The following is a 24,964-nucleotide window of genomic DNA, read 5'->3' as shown; positions in this document are numbered from 1 at the left end:
GAATTTTGGGGGAGTTTTGTGGAAGCTGCAGATGATATGTGGACAGCAGACTACACAGAAAAAGTTTAGAAACTCAGAAATACATAAAATGTAAGAATAGTATTGTATAATATAATTTATATATAATCATACATAATATGATAATACAGTATATTAATTAAATGATATATAAATTACACTGATTATAATTATATTTAATTCATAATATATAATTATATGAATATACAATTATGATATAAAACACATAAATATAGTATATTATTATATAACATCTTATATCATATATAATGATACATTGATGTATTAAGTATAAATTTATAATTAATATAGCAAATGATATGGTAATGTATTTTTAATGTATTAAATGCTATTTTAATATACAACATAATATACTTTTATCTTTTAATACCACAATAATTCAGATTTCTTCTCTGGTACAAAGTGAAGGCCAAAATACTTTATGCAGATTTTCTAGATCATGAGGGCACCACACCCCTAACCTCTGTGATGTAGAAGGGATGACTATATATATCTCAAATATAGTATCGTTAGTTTGCCTTTTAAAGTTCTTCATACCTGACCCCTTCCTAGAATCACTGTCTTTTTACACCTTACATGCTCTTATGATCTATTAACATTGGCTTCTTTGTTGCTGTTTAATTGCTGTCAGTCATGACCAACTCTTTGTGATCCTATTTGGGCTTTTCTTGGCAGAGATACTAGAATGGTTTGCCATTTCCTTCTCCAGTTTATTTTACAGGTGAGGAAACTGAGGCAAAGAGGCTTAAGTGAGTTGCCCAGGGTCCCATAGCTAGTAAGTGTCTGAAGCTGGATTTAAATTCAGGGCTTCCTGACTCCAGACTTGGTGCTCTAGCTACTGTGCCCATCTCTATCGTATTGCCCAATATTAGCTTCTTTGCTATTCCTCAAACAAGACAGGTCCCTAATCTGGGCATTTTCACCAGTTATCCCTCATGCCTAGAATTTTCTCTCTTCTCATCTATATTTCTTTCTTCCCTGGCTTTCTCAAAGTCCCAGATAAAACTTCACCTTTCACAAGAAGATTACTCCTGATCTCCTTTAATGCTAATGCCTTCCCTCTGTTGATTATTTTCAATTTATGTTATATATTGCTTGTTTGTATACAGTAATTTGAATGTTGTCTCCCTCATTAGCCTGTGAGATCTTTCAGAACATAAATTGTTTTCTGCCCTTCTTTCTGCCCCCAGTGCTCTGCACAGTGCCTGACACATAGTAGGAACTTAATAAATGTATGCTGACTTGACTTCACTTTTTACCTTCCATTCTGCTGAGGCTGGAGAATATCTAAGAGAAGTTGTTTAACTTCACTAGGTGACAGCTGGTATAAGTCCAAGGCTGCCGTGCCCCCTCCACGAATCTGTAGTTCGTACTTCATAGCATGGATAATCCACCTGAAACACAATAGATAACATATTTTTTTTAAAAAAAGGCTTAGATTAAAAAAAATCATCTCATAGTCATTTTTGGGAATAACCTAAACAGTCCTGCACTGCTAAAAGGCATATCAGGAAAATGATAAGTTGACTTCTCAGATCATTAGCAAAATTATTTTTATCAAGATAATTTGATATCACCAGATCTGAAGAAATGGGGTCTGCTCTAGCTCATGCTGTTTTAGGTGCAAAACAGTAGTAATGGCAAATATGTGGGGTTTTTTTATTAAGGGAAATTATGCCAATTTTACATTATAGGAATAGATGTCACACTATATTTTATACATTGGGCATGCACCAAAAATGAGCAGTGCATAAACAATTCATTTTGAAAATAGATCATGAGATGAAATTGATGTAAATGTTCCTTTCCCAGGGAGTGCACACATGCTTCACATATTTCCTCTTCCACTGCAGAAGTTGAAAGGGAACAAAAATTGAAATAAGAAAAAGAATGCTTGTCTTTGCAATAAAGGGATGGAATCAGTTATGGCTTAATTATTCTGATATATTAGAGAAGACATTTTACTAGTAGATTTCAGAAGAACAAAGGCATTTAATTATTTTATGTATAAATGGGTTTATGGTTTAATGCTAGAAAGGCCTCTGAAATGCATTCTTGGAGATTTCATTTCATTTCTTTCATTTTACTGCATTTTGGTGAAGAAATTTGGAATACTAGCTATATAAAACAAAGAAAGCTCTGGAGTCCCACAGTGCCTCGGGTAAGTCAAATTCTATAAACCATTAAAAGTAAACTGGAGAACTTCTCTTTTATGCCAAATGCATATTTTTTTTTTTGCCGAAATCCTTCACTATGTAATGAATCACAGATAAAGAGTGACACCAGGTCATCTGTAAATGAATTCAGTTTTCTTAAGCTTCTACTTTGCTCCCTTACTAAATATAGGGAACAACACTCAGCTAAGACATTAAAGAATTAACAAGTATTCCCTAGATATGTCATTATATTTACCTTGGTAAAATAAGAAGAGGAAAGAAAAAAAATGTGCCTAAGGTAAATAAAGGATTAAAAAAAAATTATATCTTTTCCCTTTGTCCATTCAAGCTTCTAATGCAACCACTGGCTTACATAAGAACTTTCACTTCCCTCAAAGCTATTTAGACTATTTAGAACTGATAAAAATCTAATGTGGCAGTGTGGCGGTGATAGCTACAGTACAAGTTAGAAGTGGGCATACAGGGACCAAATCCCACAAGAAGCACCTCTTTGTTCCACACATTTCCTAGGACTAAATAAATAACCAAAAAATATTAGAAATGAAGACAATAGTTCTAAGGACAATGAAATATTTGTAAGCAAAAAAAAAAAAAATTAAGGGGTTAAGTGAATATGTGCTTAAGAGAAGAAATATACTTAGGAAAGAAAAGAGCAAATTCACAAGAAAGAGAAGGGGGAACACCAGTGATGTAGAGTACCCCAACACTTCTTTATTAGGTTTAAGACTTACCATTTTACCAATAAAAACAAACACATGAAATACATCACTTTTTCAAAGAACTGAAGGATAAAGAAGGGATCAGATCCATATTATTGGTAAAGATGAAGGGCTTTTTCATCTGTTCATCTTTTTTATTGCTCACCATATTTAACTGAGGCACTGCACAAGTATATAAAAATACGAGGAAATAATTGTTTTAAGGGCCCTTGTGCTAAAGTTGATCATGAAATTAGCTCAGATACTGTTTCCATGACTCTTTAGCACTTAAAATGAAATTGTCCACTCAATGGCTCTTATCTGTGAATTGAATCACCTGATCTTTGCTTTTAAGACTAAACAGAGAATGAAGTTTTCTGCTTACTCTTCAATTAGCTTTGAGTTAATTTACACTTGATCTTCTGGAGGTATGATTTGGAGTAATGCTTTATGAGTGCTGAATGTGAGCCTTCCCTTAATTATCCAAATTGAAAGAGCTTCAAAAATCACCATTTTTAAAAATAGGCAACCTTTTTATGTTTAAATGCCTCCCACCAGTTACTCATTAATAAAACAAAATGGTTCATCACATTTCTTTGACAATTTCCACTGCCATGCATAAGAGGGTGAAAGATACGAAGGGAGAAATTTCAATTCTCTTTTTTCAATGTATAAAATTTTGTCAGTTTAGGCTGAAATTTTTTCCATATTTGTTTCTGTATCCCCATTGTTTAGCAATGTATTTTGCATATAATAAGCACTTAATAATTTCTTATTGAATAAATAATATTGAGCAAAGTCTCATAAATATAATGATGACAAATGACCAGCATATGTTTTTGAATTATTTTGTAAATGGTAATTTTCATCCACCTGAGCATAAATGGATTTGACATTTGTCAGAATAATATCTAATCGTCTAACAGGGAAGAGTCACATCACCTTTGGAGATGTCAATCTAGAAGAAATACATCTTAGGCACCTTTTCATTGGATTTCTCTCCATTTTGTTGCTTATGAAATCACTTCCATCTGAATTTAGATCTGATCATTATTTAAATATCAATTAAAGAAAGGATGGCTAAAGTGGCACTTTTAAACAGGATATAACTATAATCTGGCAATAAATTTTGAGGTAAAAAAATGAAATAGCCTGCAGCATGACACAATTCCAGTTGCTCAAGTAAGACTCAAAGGCCTGAAGAAGGTGAATAACTAAGTAGAGATAAATGTGACAATCAAAATCATTTAAGGAGTTATGGAGACCATTAATGAAGATATGCAGCAGTGGCTTTGCCTGACCACTTATATTCACTCCTACTGACAAGGTCACACCATCAGACTAGGCAGGCAAGTCTAGGGGGAGAGCACTTAATGCCAAAGAAGGATTTTAAAAAGTAAAGGAGGTGGGCAGGAAGAATAAAGGTGATCCATAGGTCACTTTCTGCTGAATTCAGCCTGCCTAGAAAGGCAAAGATATGCTTACTTGCTAATAATCAAATGAAAAAGTGGCAATCACATACTTGTGACCAAACCAACTTTTACAAGTATTAAGGCTTCACTGGAGGACAATGAATTCCTCAGCACTGCTTTAAAAGTGTAAAGAGGTACATTAGTATTACTTCACAGACTTAGGAAATAAGGGTACCAGTCAAAAAATTCTCTTGCTATGAGTTCTGGCAAAGATAAATGTACATGCAATTTTCCCCACAAGCCCCAGTCAAGGAATAAAATATAGTACCTGGAAGTCTGACACTATCAGTAAACTAGAACAGTCAATACTTTTTGGAAAATGTCTAAAACTGCAGAGCTGATCCACAGACCCAAAATATTTTTTAATGATCAGCTGGATGTCAGTAAGACAGATTTCTTCAGTTTGATATTAAATAAGCAGATAGTCAACAAATATTTATTAAGTATGTGCTATGTGCCTAGTACTATGTACTATTTGGGAAGCTAGGAGGTGCACTGAATGAAGTTCCAGACCTGAAGTCAGGAAGACTCATCTTTGTAAGTTCAAATCTGGCTTCAGACACTGACTAGCTGTGTGACTCTAAGCAAGTCACTTAACCCTATTTGCCTCCATTTCCTTATCTATAAAATGAGTTGGAGAAGGAAATGGTAAATCATTCTAGTATCTTTTACCAAGAAAACTACAAATGAGGTCACAAAGAGTCAGACACGACTGAAACAGTTGAATATTCCAGGAAGTGTGCTAAGCACTAAGGATAAAAAGAAAGACATACCAAAAGAATAGTCCCTGCTCTTAAGGAAGTCACAAACAAAATGAAGAAAATAACATGTAAACAACTATTTTTAAACAAGTTATACACAAGATAAATTGGAAATCATCAGCAGAGGGAAGGCTTTGGAATTAAGAGGGGTCAAGAAAAGATTCCTGTAGAAGATGGATTTAAGATATGTTTTGAAGGAAGCCAGGGAAGACTAAGAGACAGAGATGCAAAGGAGAGCCCTCCAGACATGAGATACAGCTAGTGAAAATATCAAGAGTTAAGAAGGTCTTGTTTGAGAAGTAGCAAGGAGGTCAGTGTAATTGGATGACAGATTATGTGTTGGGGGATAAGAGTTATCACATGCATTTTTGTCATGGTGAATTTAGGATAAAGAAAGTTGTTTACTCCCTGATTCATATATGAATAATGAGAAAGAGGTAATGTGACTAGGCAGATAGAGCTTTATGCACCAGTTAGGGATCAAAGGCTCATACATCCCATCACTGGAGCTGATGATTACAAGACAGAATTAGGATATGTCCATTATTTTTTTCATATCAAAGGTTAGAAACATAGGTCTTTTAAGAATATCAGAAACATGGTACTAAGAAGAAAAGGTAAGTTGATACGGACTTAGAATGACAATTATGCTCTCTTTCTTTTTGCTTGAAAATGAAAATGATAGCCTTATTCCTATAAAGATATCTATCCTACTAAGAGGAATGCTGATAATTTGTGTGGATTTACTTTGGATCCTGCAACTTTGCTAAAATTATTGTTTTACCTAACTTTTTTAGTTGAGTCTTTGGGATTTTCCCAGTAGATCATCACATCATCTGCAAAAAGAGATTACTTTTATTACTTCATTTCTTAGTATGACTCCTTTTTTTTTCTTTTCTTATTGCTATTGCTAAGATTTCCAATATAATATTGGTGACAGTGGCATCAAGCTGTGAGGAATAGCTAACACAATATGATGAAGTCATGATCCATAAATACATTAATGGGTTATAGAAAAATGGGCCAAAATTAATGAAATGAAATTTAATAGTATTAAGTTCAAAGTTCTATATTTATGTTCAAAAGTACAAGATGAAGGGAGTATGGTTAGATAACTGTATGAAAAATATCTGAGTATTTTCGTGGATTGCAGTCAATATGAGGAAGTCAAAAAATGGATACTATCCTAGGCTGCATTGAGGTAAGAGCCTTCTGAATGAATATGGCAATAGTTTCACTGTATTCTCCCTTGGGTCAGACCATAATCAGATAGCTCTAGTTGCCATATTTTATGTACTGATGATGGAAGCTAGAATGATGAAGGACTGTAGGCCATCCCATATAAGAATTCACTGACGGAACTGGGGAGATTTGGCCCAAAGAAGAAAACATTTAGGGATACATGATAGCTTTGGGATATATTTCAAGAATTTGAGGACAGTCAAATTTTAAAAAGGGATAAGAATAAAATAATATTTGTAAAGTGCTTAGCACAATCGCTAAGTATATAGTAGGTGCTTAATAAACAGTTGTTCCCCTCCTCTAATTCATTCTGCTTGGACTCAGAGGGCAAAATTAAGAACAATGGATGGAGGAAAAAGGAAAGGGTGGACTTTTTTTTTCTTCATGAAAAACTTCCCAAACAGAGATATTTCAGAGTGTGCCAGGTTGTTTCAGAGATAGTTAAGGAATATATTCAGGCATAGACTGAATGATAACATGGGAACTTTGTAGAAAATATTCTTGGTCAGGAATTGTTTGGAACAGATAGTTTTCTAAGATTTCTTTCAATTCTTTTATACTATTAAAAAAAAGGAAGAGACCTCATTAGCCTCAAATAGCAGAAGAAATGTGAAATAATGATATTCAATGACCTTCTCTAGAAGTCAATTGTCACAGATGCAGATTGGGGCATCAATGTAGAAGGCATTTCTGCTTCATGATTGCTTACATGCGATGCTTAAAGCAGAATGAAAAGCAGAGATGAAAATGGCTGATAAAATAAACCCTCAGAAGGATCTTCTACTAAAACCTGAGTGACAGACCTGTGGGAGAAATCAGTTGATTGGAGGCCTTTACAGTAATGGGCCTGTCAAGGACTTGATTTCTTTCAACATGAAAGCTGGCGTACAAATCAATAATGAGACACCAAATCAAATCATTATCAGTCTAGACTACTATTCCTGTGAGAAGGTTAATTTTGCTCAGTGGAGTGGTTGATGGTGGTAAAGTTTAGAAAATTGAATCCACTGGATTAACCTTGGGGAAAAAAAAAGAATAGGAGTAGAGTTATTGGTTTAAAAGTGATGGAGGGGGCAGGTGATATAAATAAGCAGAAGGGCATTTTACACACACACACACACACACACACACACACACACACACACACACACACACACACACACACACACACACACACGCTCACGCACAGACACACACACTCTGCAGGTAAAATCCCTCACAGATTCATAACATTATGATCAAGTTAAATATAATACTATGAAACTAGAACTTTAAGGATTTGTACTTATCCTTTCCTAATGGCAGTTATTAGTACTTTGTGAGGAATACAACATTCAAATCTGACCAAGCAAGCAGTCCTTTAACCTGCTGAAAGAGAGATTATTACAGAAAAGACAAACTAATGTAACTAATGTAACAAACTAATGTAATGTAAGTGCTCTATGGCACTACAAGGAAGAGAAAAGTCTATTTTCTAACAGTCTTAATTTCTAATCGTCATAGAATCATAGTGATTTGTATAGGACTAACATAAGCAAAAACGAAGATTAAATAATTCATGAGGAACTTGGCTACACAGAGGTCTGTTCATGAATAATTTGGCTACCATTTTGAGGCCGATTTTCAAAATCATTTGAGTATAATTTCAAGGTGACTTTTAGAAGTAGTTATGTTAAACATGTATTAATGATCATAAGTAAATTATTAGGCACTGAAGTAATTTAACAGAAATGTAAGGATTAAATGAAAGGAAAAATTAATAGATTCAGGTAGGAGATACAAAAATAAATTTTTCCTTTTCCAAGGTGCTGTTGTTCAGTTGTGTCTACTTTTTATGACCCCAAATGAGGATCTTCTTGGCAAAGATATTGGACTAGTTTGCCATTTCCTTCTCCAGTGGATTAAGGCAAAAACAGATTAAGTGATTTGCCCAGGGTCACACAGCTAGTAAGTGTCTGAGGCCACATTTGAACTCAGATCTTCTGGACTCCAGGCCCAGTGCTTTATCCAATGAGCCATCTTTTTCTCTTTTCCAAGGAAGAGTAATTCAAATCCCCCAAAGGGTGATAATAATGATTCCCTAAATTGCTATATAGGACAAAGGTGATCAAATAATGGATATGTTTTTGAACATCTCATAATGTGGAGAAAGTGATTTGTCTTCATGGCCACATGACTGGCTTAGAAAAGCTTTTTTTTCTTATGGTCCCTACCATTGTGTTTGGATTCTTCTCTTATTCCCCTAGACTGTCTAGATTTCAAGCCAGAGGGCATAACATCTGCTTATCAAATATCCTTGTAAAAAGGATATGAACCTGATACTTCCAAAACCTAGACTGTTCATCCAAAGAATTAAACTACTAGATAGCAGGGAAGGCATCAAGATGCAGTAGAAAGAGAAAAGGATTTAGAATCAAGAAAACTGGGGCTTCTTATCTGAATAATGTTTGATTTGAATTAGATGACTTCTAAGATTCCTTCCAACTCTAAATACTCTATATATTATGAATTCCCTTTCTGGGGAGTTGAGTTAAAGGACTTCCCTTTAGAAATTCAAGGTAGTTGTCAATAGCAGATTTAGTTTCCTGTGGCCTGTATCCACTTCATATTCCTTGTTATACCAATTTTATATATATAATTATAGCAACTTGTGTGCTTATATGTGCTCTGTGCCTTATGTACTAAAAGTCACCTACTGATATTAACTCAGAAAGGATCCATTTGCAGGGACTTAGAATAGTAATACAAGCCCTTAGGCTATTTATACTTGCCTAGTCAACAAGTTGAAGTAATACTGACCTTGAAACAGTTATGAGATACCTTACTCAACCTTTACTTCCAAACTCCCAAACAAATTTTTATTCAACAACAGACAAACAGATCCATAATAACACACAAATCTCAGGTTGTTATGTAGATACAGCTGCAAAATTAAGAGTATTATTTTAAAAAACAAGCAAACAAACATTAAGAAGTGGTGAAGAGGGGAAATGAGTCTGCAGAAAGTTCTGAACAGTGAATTGGAGTGAAATCTGTGTAAGGCAAGCCATACCAAGCACATTTATAGATGAAAATAGAGGGAGGACAACAAAAAACTCATGAAAAAATGAAGTAGGACTGCTGGCATTTTTACAGTCATCTTTTTTTTAAAAAATTCATTTATTTTTAGGTTGCAACATTCATTTCCACAAGATTTCAGGTTCCAAATTTTCTCCCCATCTCTCCCCTCCACCCACCCCAAGACACCGTGTATTCCAATTACCCCTTCCCCCAATCTGCCCTCCTTCTATCACACCCATACTCCCTTCCCTTATCCTCATCTCCTCTATTTTCTTATAGGGCAAAATAGATCTCCATACCCCATTATCTGTATTTCTTATATCCCAGCTGCATGTAAAAACAATTTTTAATATTTGTTTTTAAAACTTTGAGTTTCAACTTCTCTTCTTTCCTCCGTCTCCTCTCATCCCCACTGAGAAGGCAAGCAATTCAATATAGGTTATATTTGTGTAGTTATGCGAAAGATTTCCATAAAAGTCATGTTGTGTAATACTTACTATATTGCCCTCTATCCTATCCTGTCCCCCCTTTTTTATTCTCTCTTTGGACCGTGTCCCTCCCCAAAAGTGTTTACTTCTAACTACCCCCTCCTCCCATTTGCCCTCCCTTCTATCATCCCCCACACCCGACTTATCCCCTTCCCTGATACTTTCCTGTAATGTAAGATAGATTTTCATACCAAATTGAGTATGCTTGTTATTCCCTCCTGAAGTCGAATGTGATGACAGTAAGCTTCATTTTTTCCCTCTCACCTCCCTCTTTTCCCCTCCATTGAAAAGCTTTTTCTTGCCTCTTTTATGTGAGAGACAATTTGTTCCATTCCATTTCTCCCTTTCTCCTCTCAATATATTCCTCTCTCACCCCTGAATTTAATATTTTAGATATCATCCCTTCCTATTCAACTCACCCTGTGCCCTCAGTCTATATGCATATAATCCCTCCAACTATCCAAATACTGAGAAAAGTCTCAAGAGTTACCAATATTATCTTTCCATGTAGGAATGTAAATAGTTCAATTTTAGTAAGTGCCTTATGATTTCTCTTTCCTGTTTACCTTTTCACGCTTCTCTTGATAATTGTGTTTGAAAGTCAAATTCCCTATTCAGCTCTGGTTTTTTCATCAAGAATGCTTGAAAGTCCTCTATTTCATTGAATGACCATTTTTTCCCCTGAAATATTATGCTCAGTTTTGCTGGGCAGGTGATTCTTGGTTTTAATCTAGCTCCTTTGACTTTTGGAATATCATATTCCAAGCCCTTTGATCCCTTAATGTAGAGGCTGCTATATTCTTGTGTTACCCTGATTGTATTTCCACAATACTTGAATTGTTTCTTTCTGACTGCTTGCAATATTTTCTCCTCGACATGGGAATTCTGGAATTTGGCTAAACTCCTAGGAGTTTTTCTTTTGGGATCTCTTTCAGGAGGTGATCAGTGAATTCTTTCAATATTCATTTCACCCTGTGGTTCTAGAATATTAGGGCAGTTTTCCTTGATAATTTCTTGAAAGATGATGTGTAGGCTCTTTTTCTGATCATGGCTTTCAGGTAGTCTCATAATTGTTAAATTGTCCCTTCTAGATTTATTTTCCAGGTCAGTTGTTTTTCCAATGAGATACTTCACATTGTCTTCTATTTTTTCATTCCTTTGGTTTTGTCTTATAATTTCTTGATTTTTCATAAAGTCATTGGCCTCCATCTGCTCCATTCTAATCTTTCAGGAATTATTCTCTTCAGTGAGCTTTTGGACCTCCTTTTCCATCTGGCCAATTCTGCTTTATAGGGCATTCTTCTCCTCATTGGCTTTTTGGATCTCTTTTGCCATTTGGGTTAGCCTATTTTTTGAAGTGTTATTTTCTTCAGCATTTTTTTGGGTCTCCTTTAGCAAGCAGTTGACTCATTTTCATGATTTTCTTGCATCACTCTCATTTCTCTTCCCAATTTTTGCTCTACTTCTCTTACTTGATTTTCAAAATCCTTTTGAGCTCTTCCATGGCCTGAGACCAATTTATATTTTTTTTGGAGGCTTTGGATGGAGGAGCTTTGACTCTGTTGTCTTCTGTTTGTATGTTTTGGTCTTCCTTGTCACCAAAGTAAGATTCTATAATCTGATTCTTTTTCCAGTTTTTGCTCATTTCCTCAGTCAATTACTTGACTTTTGAGCTCTTTGTCAAGGTAGTTCTCTTCTTCCAGTAGGGGTTAGGAGCTATACTGTCAGCCTGTTGATCTCCCTACAATCTGTAGGCCTAGAACTCCAGAAACAATGGCTGCAGCTGCTCCCGCAGCTGCTGTGGCTGCTGCGGCTGCTGCCGGTTTCTCTACCACCTCCCTCCTCAGAAACTCTGGGGTTGGGGCCAGACCACTTCACTCTCCTGCACTGGTCCCACAGGCTTTTTCCACTGCCCTTCTAAATTATCCTCAGTATTTCGCAATCATGAAGTCTGGAAACCACCACAGGTATGAGACATTTAGTCCCCCTAAGGCCTGCTCAGTCCCTTCTGTGCACTAGTGGCCCACACTGAACTATGCTCTGCTCCCAGCGTGGTGCAATAGACACTTCCCTGTGACCTTCCAGGCTATTTTGGGCTGGAGATTTGCTTCATTCTGTCATTTTGTGGGTTCTGCAGCTCCAGAATTTGTTTAGAGCCCCTTTTTTACAGGTATTTGGCTGGGTTTGGTAGGAGCACTGTAGAAAGTCCAAGCTGTTACTCTAGCCATTGTCTTTCAATGATGAAAATCAGGTCAGCATATTTAGACTCTAACATCTTAGTCCTCAGTGCTGTGTCAGGAAGTAGGAATGAGAATTTAAAAATATAGTAGAGACTGGGTCAGAACAACTATACAAAAAGGAAATCCATTACAAAGGCAACATGACAATACTGAGGGATCAAGGCATTCATATCTGCTCTATAACTCTACAAAAAAATAATCCTATTCCTCGCAAATCTCTTATTTTTCAAAATCTTAATAGAATATAATCCTTGTAATGCATAAGAAAATGATTTAAGGACTTCTAAATTACATCTGCATTACTTTGGTGAACTTCAGGGATACATGTTCCATTCTTTCAGCCTTGAATTTATTTCTTTGGCCTTGGTGTGGGGAGATTTAGACTCTCTCACCTCACAGCAACTTTTATTTATTGAGAACCTAATTAATTCCCATATCTGCGCTAGGTGTTATAGGAAACACAACGGTGCAGAAGTTTTCCTCAAGGAGTTTATAGTCTAAGTTGAAGACACAAAACAAACATATATGGAACTAAGGAATGATATGAAATAATACATGATTAAACTGAAATTGTTGTGAAAAGACCATAAGTACAGAAGAAGCAGTACTTGGACCTGTTTCCCATAGAAAGAGTCATTGTATGAACAGCTAAAAAGGTGTTTTTAAAAAGTATGTAGCTCTTTGTGCTCCTAAAGTGTCAAGGAGATGAATATTTTTCTACATATACCAGGAAGCAATCAGACCTTGGTCTCCTTTGTGCCTGAAAGTATTCCATCATCACATAAATCAGTGAAAGGAAAAAAGTGCTGCAATATACTCTCTGCTTTGTGTATGTTTTTTGTCTTCTGCGCTATCATGATGACGCATTATCAAGGCTGCACAAATGAAGAAGCTTAGCATCTGTACAAATTCAAGTTGTTTCTTTGGTATTTCTTCAGAGGACAAGTTTTGTTATGCTGGACTTTTATAGATGGAGTTTTGGTGTTTTCCCTTGTTCCATTTCCAAAGACTGCTCACATGGCTCAAACCAATTACTAAAATGATTGACTATCATAGTTTCTCATGCTCTAATTATTATTAAAAAAGGAGAACTTGCATCCTTAATTCAATAAAACTATCTATAGGCAAACTCTTTGAGGTAGTGTAATGGCAATCAAATTAGGATCTTTTGCTGTTTTTGTTTTACTAAAAAGTGCCTCTGATTGAATAATGTGATTGGGGAAGATCTCTTCCACCCATTGATGGGCCTGCCCATGGTGGGAAGTTTGATTAGGGGAGTTGTTTTGTAGGAGGGTCTCAAGTACCGTTTGCTTTCTCTATTGAGGCACAGGGTCAGGGGGTTATGTTCTCTGGCTTTAAAAAGTGTATAAATACTTTGAGGGCGAAGTTTTACTTTGGGGGCTTAGTTTTTGGAAGAAGGTCTGTGTGCCAGATGAGACTCCAGGAAGCCACTAAGCAGCTCCTCCACTCTCTCCTTCCCCCAACTTTTTGAAAACTCAGATGTTGGTGCTTCCCTCTCTAGTAAACAAGTATGTATGTTAGTGGTCAGGCAGTTTGGAAGCACTGTCTGTTGATTTTTCATTTCTCTGAAATTTTGACTTTGATTTTCTCTGATACCTTTGTTTGATTAAAGTGATTGTTAATTCCTCAAAAGTTGCCTTTCCTTCTATGAATACAGATCTAAGAACCTGTGGTAGCAAGTCCCCCTGTGTATGTTGGGGTGCTTAGTGATATGGATAGGTTCACTATACTGTGTATAATACAATAAGTGACTTTGGAGTCAGAAGTAGCAAGTTCAAATCCCAACTGTACAGCCTAACAGCTGTGTTTCCCTAGGTCATTCACTTATTTATTTGAACTACAGTGTCCTCTTTTTGTAAAATAAGGAGGTTGGGCTAAATGACCTCTATAGCTTCCTTCCAGTTCAATGACCCATGAATGAAGTATTGAATGTATATTTATTCCTTGACTCTTCTTTCTTGTGCTATTGATTCATTCATTTCTTGCTAAGTCTTCCTTCATGATGCCGTTCACATTCACTCCTCATTTCCACTCCTACTTCACTTCTGCCACCTTCACTGTCTCCCCCCTGAACCATTATCTCCAGGATTCTCTCTCCTTTCTCTGATCTAGACTACGTACTACCACAGAATTAATCAGTTTCTGGTGGGGAGGGGGAGAGAGAATAAGCATTTATATAATAACTACTGCATGCCAGGCACTATGCTAAGGGCTTTACAAATATCTCATTTGATCTTTACACAACTCTGTGAGGTAAATGCTGATATAATCCCCATTTTACAGATTAGAAAAGGGAAGCAAACAGAGGTTTAGTGACTTGCCTAAAGTCAAAGAGCTACTAAGTGTCTGAAGCTAGATTTGAATTGAGTTCTTCTTGACCATAGGTTGATCACTTCACCCACTGGATCACCCAGCTGCTCACGGAAAAAGATCATGAGATTTTAGTGGGCTACATATTTAATACAAATATGGTATCCCCAAAAACTAGTAATAATCTATACTGAATTGAGAGGCATAATATCCAGATCATTCTGGGAGGGAACAGTTCCATATTATTTTCTCTTGGTCAGACCCAAACTGTAGTACTTTGTTCAGTTTTGTTCATTACAGTTTAAAGAGAACATGGATAGACAGAAGCATTTCCAAAATATGTCAACTAATATGGTGAAGAGACTAGAGAACATACCACATGAGGATTTATTTAAGTAATTAGGGACATTTAATATTGAGTATGGGAGAGTTAGAGGATATGTGACAGTAGTATGAACTGTTATATGTAAGAGGGATTAAGTTTATTCTACTGCATCCCAGAGGAGAGAACTAAGAGCAATGGGGAGAAGCTGGGTTGGGAGGGGAAATTTTGGCTTGATAATAAGAAAACTTCCTGTCAACTAGAGCTCTATAAAATTAGGGTAGGCTGTTTCAGAAGATAGGCAACTTTCTAAGAATGATCTCGAGGGGAATTCTGATCAGGCATGGATTTGACTTGATGATCTCCAAGGTCCTTTACAAGTCTCAGAGTCTGTGATTTCTAAAAACTTAAATTCTGTGCATGTCCTCTTCTGCTTCTATGTCATTAGAGATCTTTAAGTGATTTAAGTAATTTAAGTGAAGGCTAGATGACCACTCATCAAAGATGCTGTAGAGGAGAATTCTATTCAGGAAAAATGTTTACTAGATAAGCTCTAAGACCTCATCATTCCCTGAGATTCTATGCTAATGAATGAATTTTTTAAAAAATTTATTAAGTGGTTACCATGTAATAAATACTGTACCAAGAACTGCAAATACAAAAAGAAAATGCAGAATGAACCCTGTCTTCAAGGAGTCCACACTCTTAATTGTGGGACAGATAATATGTATATGAAGGGTCAGCTATAGAGAAAAAGGAAAGTACTCAAATTCATTATATTGCAGTAATGGAGAAGATGAGAAGACTTAGGAGTCTTTAGGATATAGGATGATTATCATCATAGGAACATCAGGACTATGCTAAGCACTAGAAGAGACTGGAGTTATTTAGCTATAGTTCTTTGCTTCAATTGATCTCATTATCTTGAGTTGTCTCCATTTAAAAATAAATCTGCATACACACAACCAGGCTGGTTTTCACCTACAAATGCTACAGGTTATTATTAGCAGAATCCACCATTAAACTGCTAAAGATATTCCAGGACACATACATAAAAAGGAGGGTCAGAGGCTATTACTGTTTATTTGAACAATGGGAACATAAAGCAAAAAATTAATTCTAAGATGAACTTCAGGACAATGAAAATTTAAGGCTTTCAGTAAATTTTCCCATGATGAGGTTTCTCTACTATAGATAAATACCAAGTCATATGCTACAAAACTGACATTTATGTTTTTGGTGGCACAGTATTTAATGGAAAGAAGTAATATTTCTTATGATAAGCAAACAGTGAATACTGAAGAGAAGAAATAAAACAGTAGGGAAACTATTTTTTGAATATGCTAAACATATATTGTCCCCATGAAGTCTAGGAAGCTTTAGGTCAAATTTTGTGATTTAAGAAAGGAGGGTATAGCTGATAAAAAGGATATAAATTAAGCCTCAAAAAGTTGGATCAGCAATAAAGGTAAAATTGCTAGGGACTGAAAAAATATGGCATCATAAAATCTTGGAAAACTGTTAACCTTGACTATAAAGCTTTGTTTAAGGCTCTAGTAGAATGACTCACATCTTCAGAGGACCTCCTAATTATAACACTCATTACACAGTATGCACCTTGGAATAGTAACTTATACTTTACAGCTTGTCTCAGAGAAATGTTTTACTATGGTAATAAAGTATTTTTTTAGCTGTAATATCCTACTATGTGGTCAAGAGGTTAGAATTGAAAAGCCTGAAATAAACAGGTCTGAATATATCAAGATGGAACCTACTGTTCTTAAATGTGATTTTAAATGTCTCTACATCTTCAAGGAAAAAATTTTAATGGGCATAAGGATGAAGGTTATGTTCTATACTGAGGGAGAATAGTAATGTTTTTCCCCACCAGAATAAAACAAAGAGAAGAATAGGAAATAAAATGCATTATAGGTACCCACAAATATATTTTTCCTAGTTAATCTTATAAAGTAATATAAATAATTAATTAAGCTTTTCTGGGAAATAGACACTAGTTTTTAATGTACATGGGCAAATTACCCTCATTAAAAAGGAAGCAGAATTTTTTGATGAAAAGATTCAACATCAACAAAACCTTCTTTGACTAACTTTAATTTCTGACAAGAACCCAAGGCTCAGTGTCTTAAAGATACTCATGCAAAGTGAAAGCAGTAAAGACATAAAAGGATCATACTTCTAACCTGCTTCCTTCCCTTCCTCAGTGAAAACCTCCAAACTTCCACAGACTCTACGTGATTAGCTATTCACAATTAGTTATTAAGTGATCTCACACTTATTGTGAGAGTGATGAGTGAATCACTGAACTAGACATTCTCCTCCTGAGGTGGATCAAATTGTATCTATGGAGATAAAGTATAGTTTAAAGTATTTTGCAAGAATTTATAGTTATTTAAACTTATGATATGTGGTCTTGCCAGCAGAGTTATTCTTGTTGTTGTTGTTGATCCTACATTTTCTTAGAGGATCAATGACATCACAGACGATGTCTTGACTTGCCCATGGAAGTGGACTGAAGTGAGGCAGTATTGCACAAAATCATCAGCCTCACTCTCTCTTCCAGAGTCATGAAAGTCCAGTGGCAAGACAAAAGTCAGAATGAATGGCAATGGCTCAGAATGCAGTGGATGTCCTCATCTGACCAAGCTCTTAGCACTCCACAGTGCCTGCTTCATGGTCATTGGAACAAATTGTTCTCGTTCACCCATTACACTGGGGGAAGTGTTCACATGCTTGGGGTAAAGTGCCCCCTAACTCACCAATTATGCTTTAATTAGGTATATTTGGAGAGTTAAATGTTTCTTGCATAACAATGACTTTTACTTAAAGAACCAAACAATGACCTTATAGCCTAAGAGTTGATGCACCTGCCAAAAACTTACTATATTTATGGCAGAGTTTATTAAAGGACTCATCCAACTTAAGCAACCCCATTGATAAAAAAGAAGCGCCTTCTACATACCCAATTCGTATTTTCAGCATGCCACTAAATAGTTCAGGATTATTAGATATGATCCAACCGATATGAATGACAAGTTCCTGCTGAATGACAGCTTCTCTTTCATCGTGTGTATTACATTTGTAATAGATGATATTCTTAATCACTCCTGGAGACAAAGGATTAGAGATCACCTCTTCTTCATGCCCAAAGGCCCCCAGAGTTACCTATGAATGAGTTAAAACATCAGTGTCAAAAGCCCCTGCCTACTAAAAGATGAAATTAAAAAAAAATCAAAGTCAGTCTGGGTTAAATTTCACTGTACAAGCTAAGATGCAGGCTAAGTTTAGTTTATTTATTTGGGCTATTGATAGGAGGGGTTCTCAAAGACTAGTCTGCAACTCTAATAGTGATCTAATACAAGTGTACTTAAGGTAGCAAAGGGAACACAGGGTTTAGGTTAGAATGTGTTGTTTTTTTTTTATCTTGAGTGCATTTAGTACTATAAATTATTAGGTAGATTTGTTATACTGCTCTTGCCAAATTATATATAAAGAATTGTACTTTGATCCTACCATTTCTCTAGCTTGCATTGACATCTACCTTCCTCTGACCTCTTGTCATATTTAAGGCTTAGATCATACAATTTAGCCCTTGATTAATAACTATATTATGTTGCTCTGATATGATTTCTCATATGTAAAGGTTATCTTCTAAAGACAAGGCTGTAGGCTCTTAATGGACAGATATCTCTTTTACAGGCAGCAGTGTAATGTAGCAAAGTTTTAGGAACATTGTCAGTGATTAATAAATACTTGCTAATTCATCTTTCAATTATAGGACAAGGTGACAGAAGTAACACAGAAACATAGGAAAGAATACGTCTTAGAAAGTAAAGTCCTAATGAAGAGCACTATATGATACTTTGATCTCACTTCCTATCCTGTTTTCTACTACTACATAAAAATCCACTGCTAACCTTACCTCCATCTCCCTTGCCCCTACCCTATACCTAGTACATGACATCAGGAGTCAAGGTAACAGAACCGAATAGACATAGTATCTAAGGAAACTATGATTTTTCAAGTGATGGGAGGGAGAAAGAAGTTTAGGCATTCTGGAGTCTTTTTGGCCCACCAAAGAAGTAACTGGACTGAAAACTGAACATCATCTATTTATTATATCACAAATGGTAGCTAGTAATTAGTTCAACTGCTGTTGCTTTTATTAAACGGGAAAATCAATATAGACATCATTCCCTGTGGAAGTAGTAAGACTAAAAAATCACTTCATTTCAATCTGTTCCTTCAATTCTCAGGTTAGAGTGAGTTGACCTAAAAAATAAAACATTCCATTCGGATCCCTGCTTGCTTTTAGGACTGAAAACACTGTGCCAAAGCTTTAGTTACAATGTAAGATGCTGAAATGCAATCAATTAATCAGTGTCAAAAGCTTAGCCAACTGGGAGCAAAGATTTTTGTAGCAAAGCTTTATATAGTGGGATACCAGAAGTAGATGTTGGTTACCTTCCTCCTGCTATCAATAAGAGATATTCAAAGTAACATTCTTGCTTCATGAGGAGTGCCTCAAGACAATAACCTCATGACAGTCAGAAGTTCTGTGAAATTGTTAAAGAATCAAAGGATAGAAACAACCTCTTGAGACTGTACAAAGATCTCCAAAGGCCATTCTAGTGTTTCACATACATCACAGTTAATGAGTTTATGATAACTTAGGGATCAAAATCTAAGGGGAAAACAACTATCTATCAACATTCATTTTCTTATGGCATTTTAATTTATTATGAAAGACATCAAATTCTAGTGAAAAGAGCATTGGATTGTACAGCAGTAAATTTAGATTTCATCAGTTAGTACTTTGGACAAGTCATTTCCAAGTACCTCAGTTTTCCCTATCAAACAAATGAGGATAACAGTGCTTGCTTTATATGACAACAACAGTAATAGCTAACACAGAGAATTTTAAGGTTTGCAAAGTACTTTATAAATATCTTATTTTATCCTCACAGCAACCCTAGGAAGGAGGCAATGTAACTATCCACATTTTGCAGATGAATAATCCAAATCAGGCAGAGGTCAAGTAGCTGCTCATGTAAGACATCAGGTGTTAAGTGTCTGAGGCTGAATTTGAACTCAGACTTCTGGATCCATATTCAATACTCTATCCACTATATGACCTAGCTACTTGATAAAGAATATTGTAAATACAGAGGCAATAAGATGTGTGAATGTAACTTGAGCTATTTAAGAATAGTTATAGAAAGCCAATACTACTCAATTCTTGTTATATGTTATCAGAAAGAATAAGTAGTTATTATTCAAATATATTATAAGAGCTGGATATCAAGACCCGAATACTTAAACTTATAAAACTAATTATAAGAACTGAGATGTGGGTTCTAGGCGGATTCAGTCACAGGGAGTTAAAAGTGGCTGAAAAAGTGACTCAAAAACCTTACCATGGTTGATGATTTGCTGTATTTACTGGCAGAAAAGTATAGTAATGCACACATTTTTCCCAGATAAGAAAATGGAAGTGAGTAAACTGTCATGACCAAGCAAGCCAAATGCTGAACAGAAGAAAGTGTTGCCATTCTCCATGCCACAATCCTCATGCAATTTCTTCCTACTGTGTACCGCTGTTGTGTTCCTTTAGCCCATCTGAACAAAGGCAGTTCCTTCATACCTAGAAACTCTTTTTTGATTGATTTGGCATTAGGACAGCTTGTGCACCATATGGAGTCTAGGAAAAAGTCAAAGCTCCAAAGGAGCTAGGCTGAGATAAGGACATCACCTACCTATTTAATATACACACTCTTATTATTATTGATTTTGCTTAAGGAGCCTTTAAAAATATTATCTTATTTTTAAAGAACTGGTCAGAAAATTTTCCACTAATTTTATTCTCTGGACTGTGATGTATGGCATTGAGGGTTTTCAAAGTAGAACCAGGGAAACACTTTGAACAGAAACATCTTTGATGAGGCCTTGATTAGAGTCTAAAAGTGCAGACTTACCTGTTTGCCCTGAACTAACACATTAGTAATTGAAGGTGCAAGGCTGTCCACTACTTTACTTAAAAGACTCGCTGCACAGCGCACAACCGACCTAGAGCAAAGAAGAAAGCAATCCCATTGGATGTTAAATGTTATTTTGATAGATTCAAGTCATGTTTGAGGACAGTCTCCAAACGGGGCTATTTAAAGAGGTGTATTTTTTTCACTCACAAAACAAATCAGAGTGGATTATGTGAATTCATTAGGGTACATATCATAGGGGGGATGGAGGGCAGAGTCGGAACTTACAAACTATAGGTTATATGTACACATAATTAGCTGACTTCTTTTCTGTATCAATCTGCTGTGCTAAGAATAAATGTTTTTAACCAGACTTTACATTTGTGTTATATACATGCTAATGTATAAAGGACATACTATCAATAACTTTTCTAACTTTCCAAAAGAAAATTCATTTTAAAATGGCAATGGAGTCTCATGAAGTTATTTTGGGATCCTATGACATGGGAACAACATTGTAAGCTATGCTGCTTTGTAATAAATTTTCTTGGGCATCTCAGTAATTAATCCCCTTTGAATGAGGTTCAAGGTAGATCTAGTGAATAGCACTGTAATGAGATTCTAGTGTCTTCCTCATCCTCACCACAATCATGAATATTATGGCTATTGCAAATGGTAAAATTGGTTTGAAAATTATTTTAAATGGTGTGCTAAAATGGATTAAGGAATGATTCCCCCTGCTATTTCAGAGTTTCTGAAAAGTCTTCAGAATATGGGAAGCACAGATATTGTTCTTGTTTAAAGCATGTGCGTGCAAATCCACAGTCTACACAGGAGTTAAACAAAATTGCTTCCTTCTCAAAGGCAAAACTATGTAGAACTATTTCAGAAAACAAAAGAATGTAAAGGACTAGATTTTAAACTGCTTATCATTCTCTGACTGTTATTTATACCTAGCTTACCTGATGGGAAGGAGCATGTAAATTTCTGAGCCTTTACTGAAAGGAAATGAGAACGGACACAGGTGCCAATAACCAATGGAGTTAGTGACACAACAAGCCTCATCTCTGTTTCTGGGAAGAAGGCTGTCCTCTCCACCACACTACAAGACTGAGAAGAATGCATTTTCAAAGGACATATATTTATTTCATTCAATGCAGATAAGCTCACACATGTCAGGCAATATCACTTTCCAATCTGCACACAGTTTTACCTGTTTCCCATGTACCAAAAAAGTAGTAATGTGGGGAGCTATAGAGGAAGAAAATTTCTGGGTAAATGCAGCACCATAGCGCACCGTCAACCTAAGTGGGTCAGAGGACAACCACCAAAGGGAAAATAAAAGAAATAAGATTTCTAAGATTTGGCCTTTCTAAACAAAACAGTACCCTAATGTTTAGCCAATTTTCTCCCATCCCCAAATCAATACAATTCTCATTTTGTGACAAAAAAGGTTTAAGATATTAAGCAAGATTTGTCTTATCCAATCAAAAATAAGCAGGCCTGTATTTAAAATCTGATGAGCAAAATCCATTTGGCTACAATACTTTTCTCCAACAAAAATATTAGCGTGGTAAAATCTGAAAGTTTAGCCATTGGATTTATAGTAATTTCATGAGTGGTTAAAAAAAAACGCATCTGAAGTCATCAAGCATTTATGAAGCTCTTACTATGTGTCAAACACTGTGCTAAGTCCTGGCAATACTAAGAAAGGCAAAAGACTGTCTCCACTCTCAGAGCTCACAGTTTAATAGGGGAGAAAACATGCAAACAACTATGTCTAAACAAGACATCTAGACTAGAAAAAATCAACAGGGTAGTCAGTAGCACCAAGGGTGGGGGGCAGATTTGAATCCTATAATATTATTCACACACACATACATATATTATTATTTTCCCCAATTATATGTTAAAACAATTTTTTAACATTTTAAAAAAGTTTTGAGTTCCAAATTCTATCCCTCCCACCCTCCCCTTTTACTTCTCCTCCCCCATCCCTGAAACAATACACACTCAGTTATGAATCTTATAATGTTAAAGTTCTTAAAATTCATCCATTTCAGCTGGCTCATTTTATAAATGATAAAACTGATGGCCAGAGAGGTTAAGGAACATAGCTTAAGACAGAAAGATATTTTTAGAATATTTTTACAAGTTTCTTTGTTTTGTTTTGTTTTGTTTTGTTGCAGATTTAGAATAATTACTTAGGTGCTACATAAAGGACCTATAATCTAGTTTCCAAAATATGCCATGTTCTGTTAAGGTAATTAGTAAACTAATTTTGAAATACATTGTTCAGATGATCACTCAATCAGCCATGGCTAGTTTGATGAAAATTCAGTACTTATATCTCTACTTACCTGAATAAAAGTCTATCAAGTCACCTTTTAGGAAGACGCCTCTAATAGACCAAGGTTAGTTATTTTTCAAGAAGGGACCAACATCACCCAAGCCAGTACAGAACATATGTTAAAAGAATCAGCTATTTTTGGCCCTTTAAGTCAGCTATTCTTTAAATAGATTATGGTACAAAATCACAGATTTAAAAGATAGAAGGGAATTCAGAGATCGAATTGCAACTGAGGAAATTGAGACTCAGAAATATTAAGTGACTTGTCCAAGGTAACCAAAACAGAATGTAGCAGAGCTGAAACCCTTGCTATATCTCCAAGGTTTTCTGCAATGGAGGGAAAGGCATTGCATACAACAAGAGTTTGTGACTCTGAATGGGAGAGTGATGGATTGGGAAGAAGTCATTAAATTAAAATCACCTCCTGCATAGGTCTTTGCCCATGCATATATTTGATACATTTCAGGAGAAAGGGGCTACTGTCTGAAGCCAGAAAGCATGAGAGAGGGTAATCTTCTGTAAATATCTTAATTCTTCTGGAGAAAGGCAGAGAGAGAGGGGCATGGTGCTGGGGTATGCTAGATAAGGGTAGATAGGTTGGGGAAGAATGGCTGTCATTTTTTAGTTCCTCAGTTTAAAAGTCACCTTTATCTTTATGCCATCAAAAATAACAACAACAAAAGATGATAATGACATTAAATACAAACCAAAGTTTTTTGCTGCCGGCTCTTCTATAGACTCTCTCCATGTGATCAAAAACAGTACCTAAACATGAAATAATACTATCACAGTCATGTAATAGTTAATGAATGCCCACTGGCATATGGCACTTTATCAAGACAGTGGGCTATCCTCAGTTATGGCAAAGGAAGAGTCTTATTAAATGTACGTCATAACTATCCTGGTGCCCTTTTGCAAATATGATTTTAGTCACTTATGAACTTTCATTTTGGTCCACTTTTTTCAATAAATCCACTAATATTCTGAGTTACTTCTGGATGTAACATATAAAAGGTGTGATGAAAATATATCAAGTGTTAATATGACTTTCAATCTCTGGAGATTTGGATTTGAACTTGCTCAAAAACAATTAAATTAATTAATTAAAAAACGAATGCACCAATTTACTATAGAAGAAAAACAACGAGGACATTATAAAACAATCAGGAGTAGAATTAATACTGTAGTTTATGAAGGAATCTTATCATTCATTCACTGTTATTCCTTAAGTTTTGTTTTCCTTTGTCTCACTTAAGCTCTTACCACATACAGTACCTCACATAAAGCAGGGGTTATACAATCAACAAATATGCAGTGAGCACCTACAGGGTGGAGCGCTATGATACAATGCTGCACGAATCAAAACCTTTGTCCTCCTGGGTTATGGGTATCCACAATTGCTCCAAGCTACTCCTTGCATGGATTTGGCATTTTCTAAATGCAGCCATATTCTATGGAGCAAAGAGTAGGCATATCTATTCAAGGATCATAAAAAAAGTAATGGAAAAAATCTTCAATATTTTACCTCAAGTTAATTCTATTTCTATGACATATTAGACAAGACTTCATGATAGCATGGCACAGTATTTCTTGCAACTTTTGAAACTTAAAGTTTAGAAAACTAAACCAAATATCACATTTACCTCTTAGCAGAAAACTATTTTTGAAAAGAAAAATAGTGTTTTCATTTTTACATAAATATTGGATTTTGACTGATATCTATTCAATCAAGTTACTCTATCCTACTTAAAAGTAAGTGGAAAATATCCAATCAATTTTAATTTTAGGCCT

At 35.6% G+C, this 24,964-nt stretch overlaps 1 protein-coding gene across 4 annotated transcripts in view; it reads right to left on the bottom strand.

Moving 5' to 3' along the window:
- Nucleotides 1-24,964, bottom strand: part of PHKB (phosphorylase kinase regulatory subunit beta) — a 248,296-nt gene that overhangs the window by 13,228 nt on the left and 210,104 nt on the right. For 2 of the 4 annotated variants that reach the window (XM_072632135.1, XM_072632134.1), the window contains 4 exons: nt 23,881-23,938; nt 20,824-20,914; nt 17,811-18,013; nt 1,299-1,433 (listed from right to left, as the gene is read on the bottom strand). In XM_072632135.1, the coding sequence (XP_072488236.1) occupies nt 1,299-1,433; nt 17,811-18,013; nt 20,824-20,914; nt 23,881-23,938 (487 nt within the window). Of the gene's footprint in view, nt 1-1,298; nt 1,434-17,810; nt 18,014-20,823; nt 20,915-22,036; nt 22,128-23,880; nt 23,939-24,964 lie in introns of all 4 variants that reach the window. The other 2 variants (XM_072632137.1, XM_072632136.1) reach the window with 2 other exon arrangements.

Source organism: Notamacropus eugenii, chromosome 1 (assembly GCF_028372415.1).
Source record: "Notamacropus eugenii isolate mMacEug1 chromosome 1, mMacEug1.pri_v2, whole genome shotgun sequence".
In the NCBI taxonomy this organism is placed as follows: Eukaryota; Metazoa; Chordata; class Mammalia; order Diprotodontia; family Macropodidae; genus Notamacropus; species Notamacropus eugenii.
This window is presented reverse-complemented; position numbering and strand designations above follow the sequence as displayed.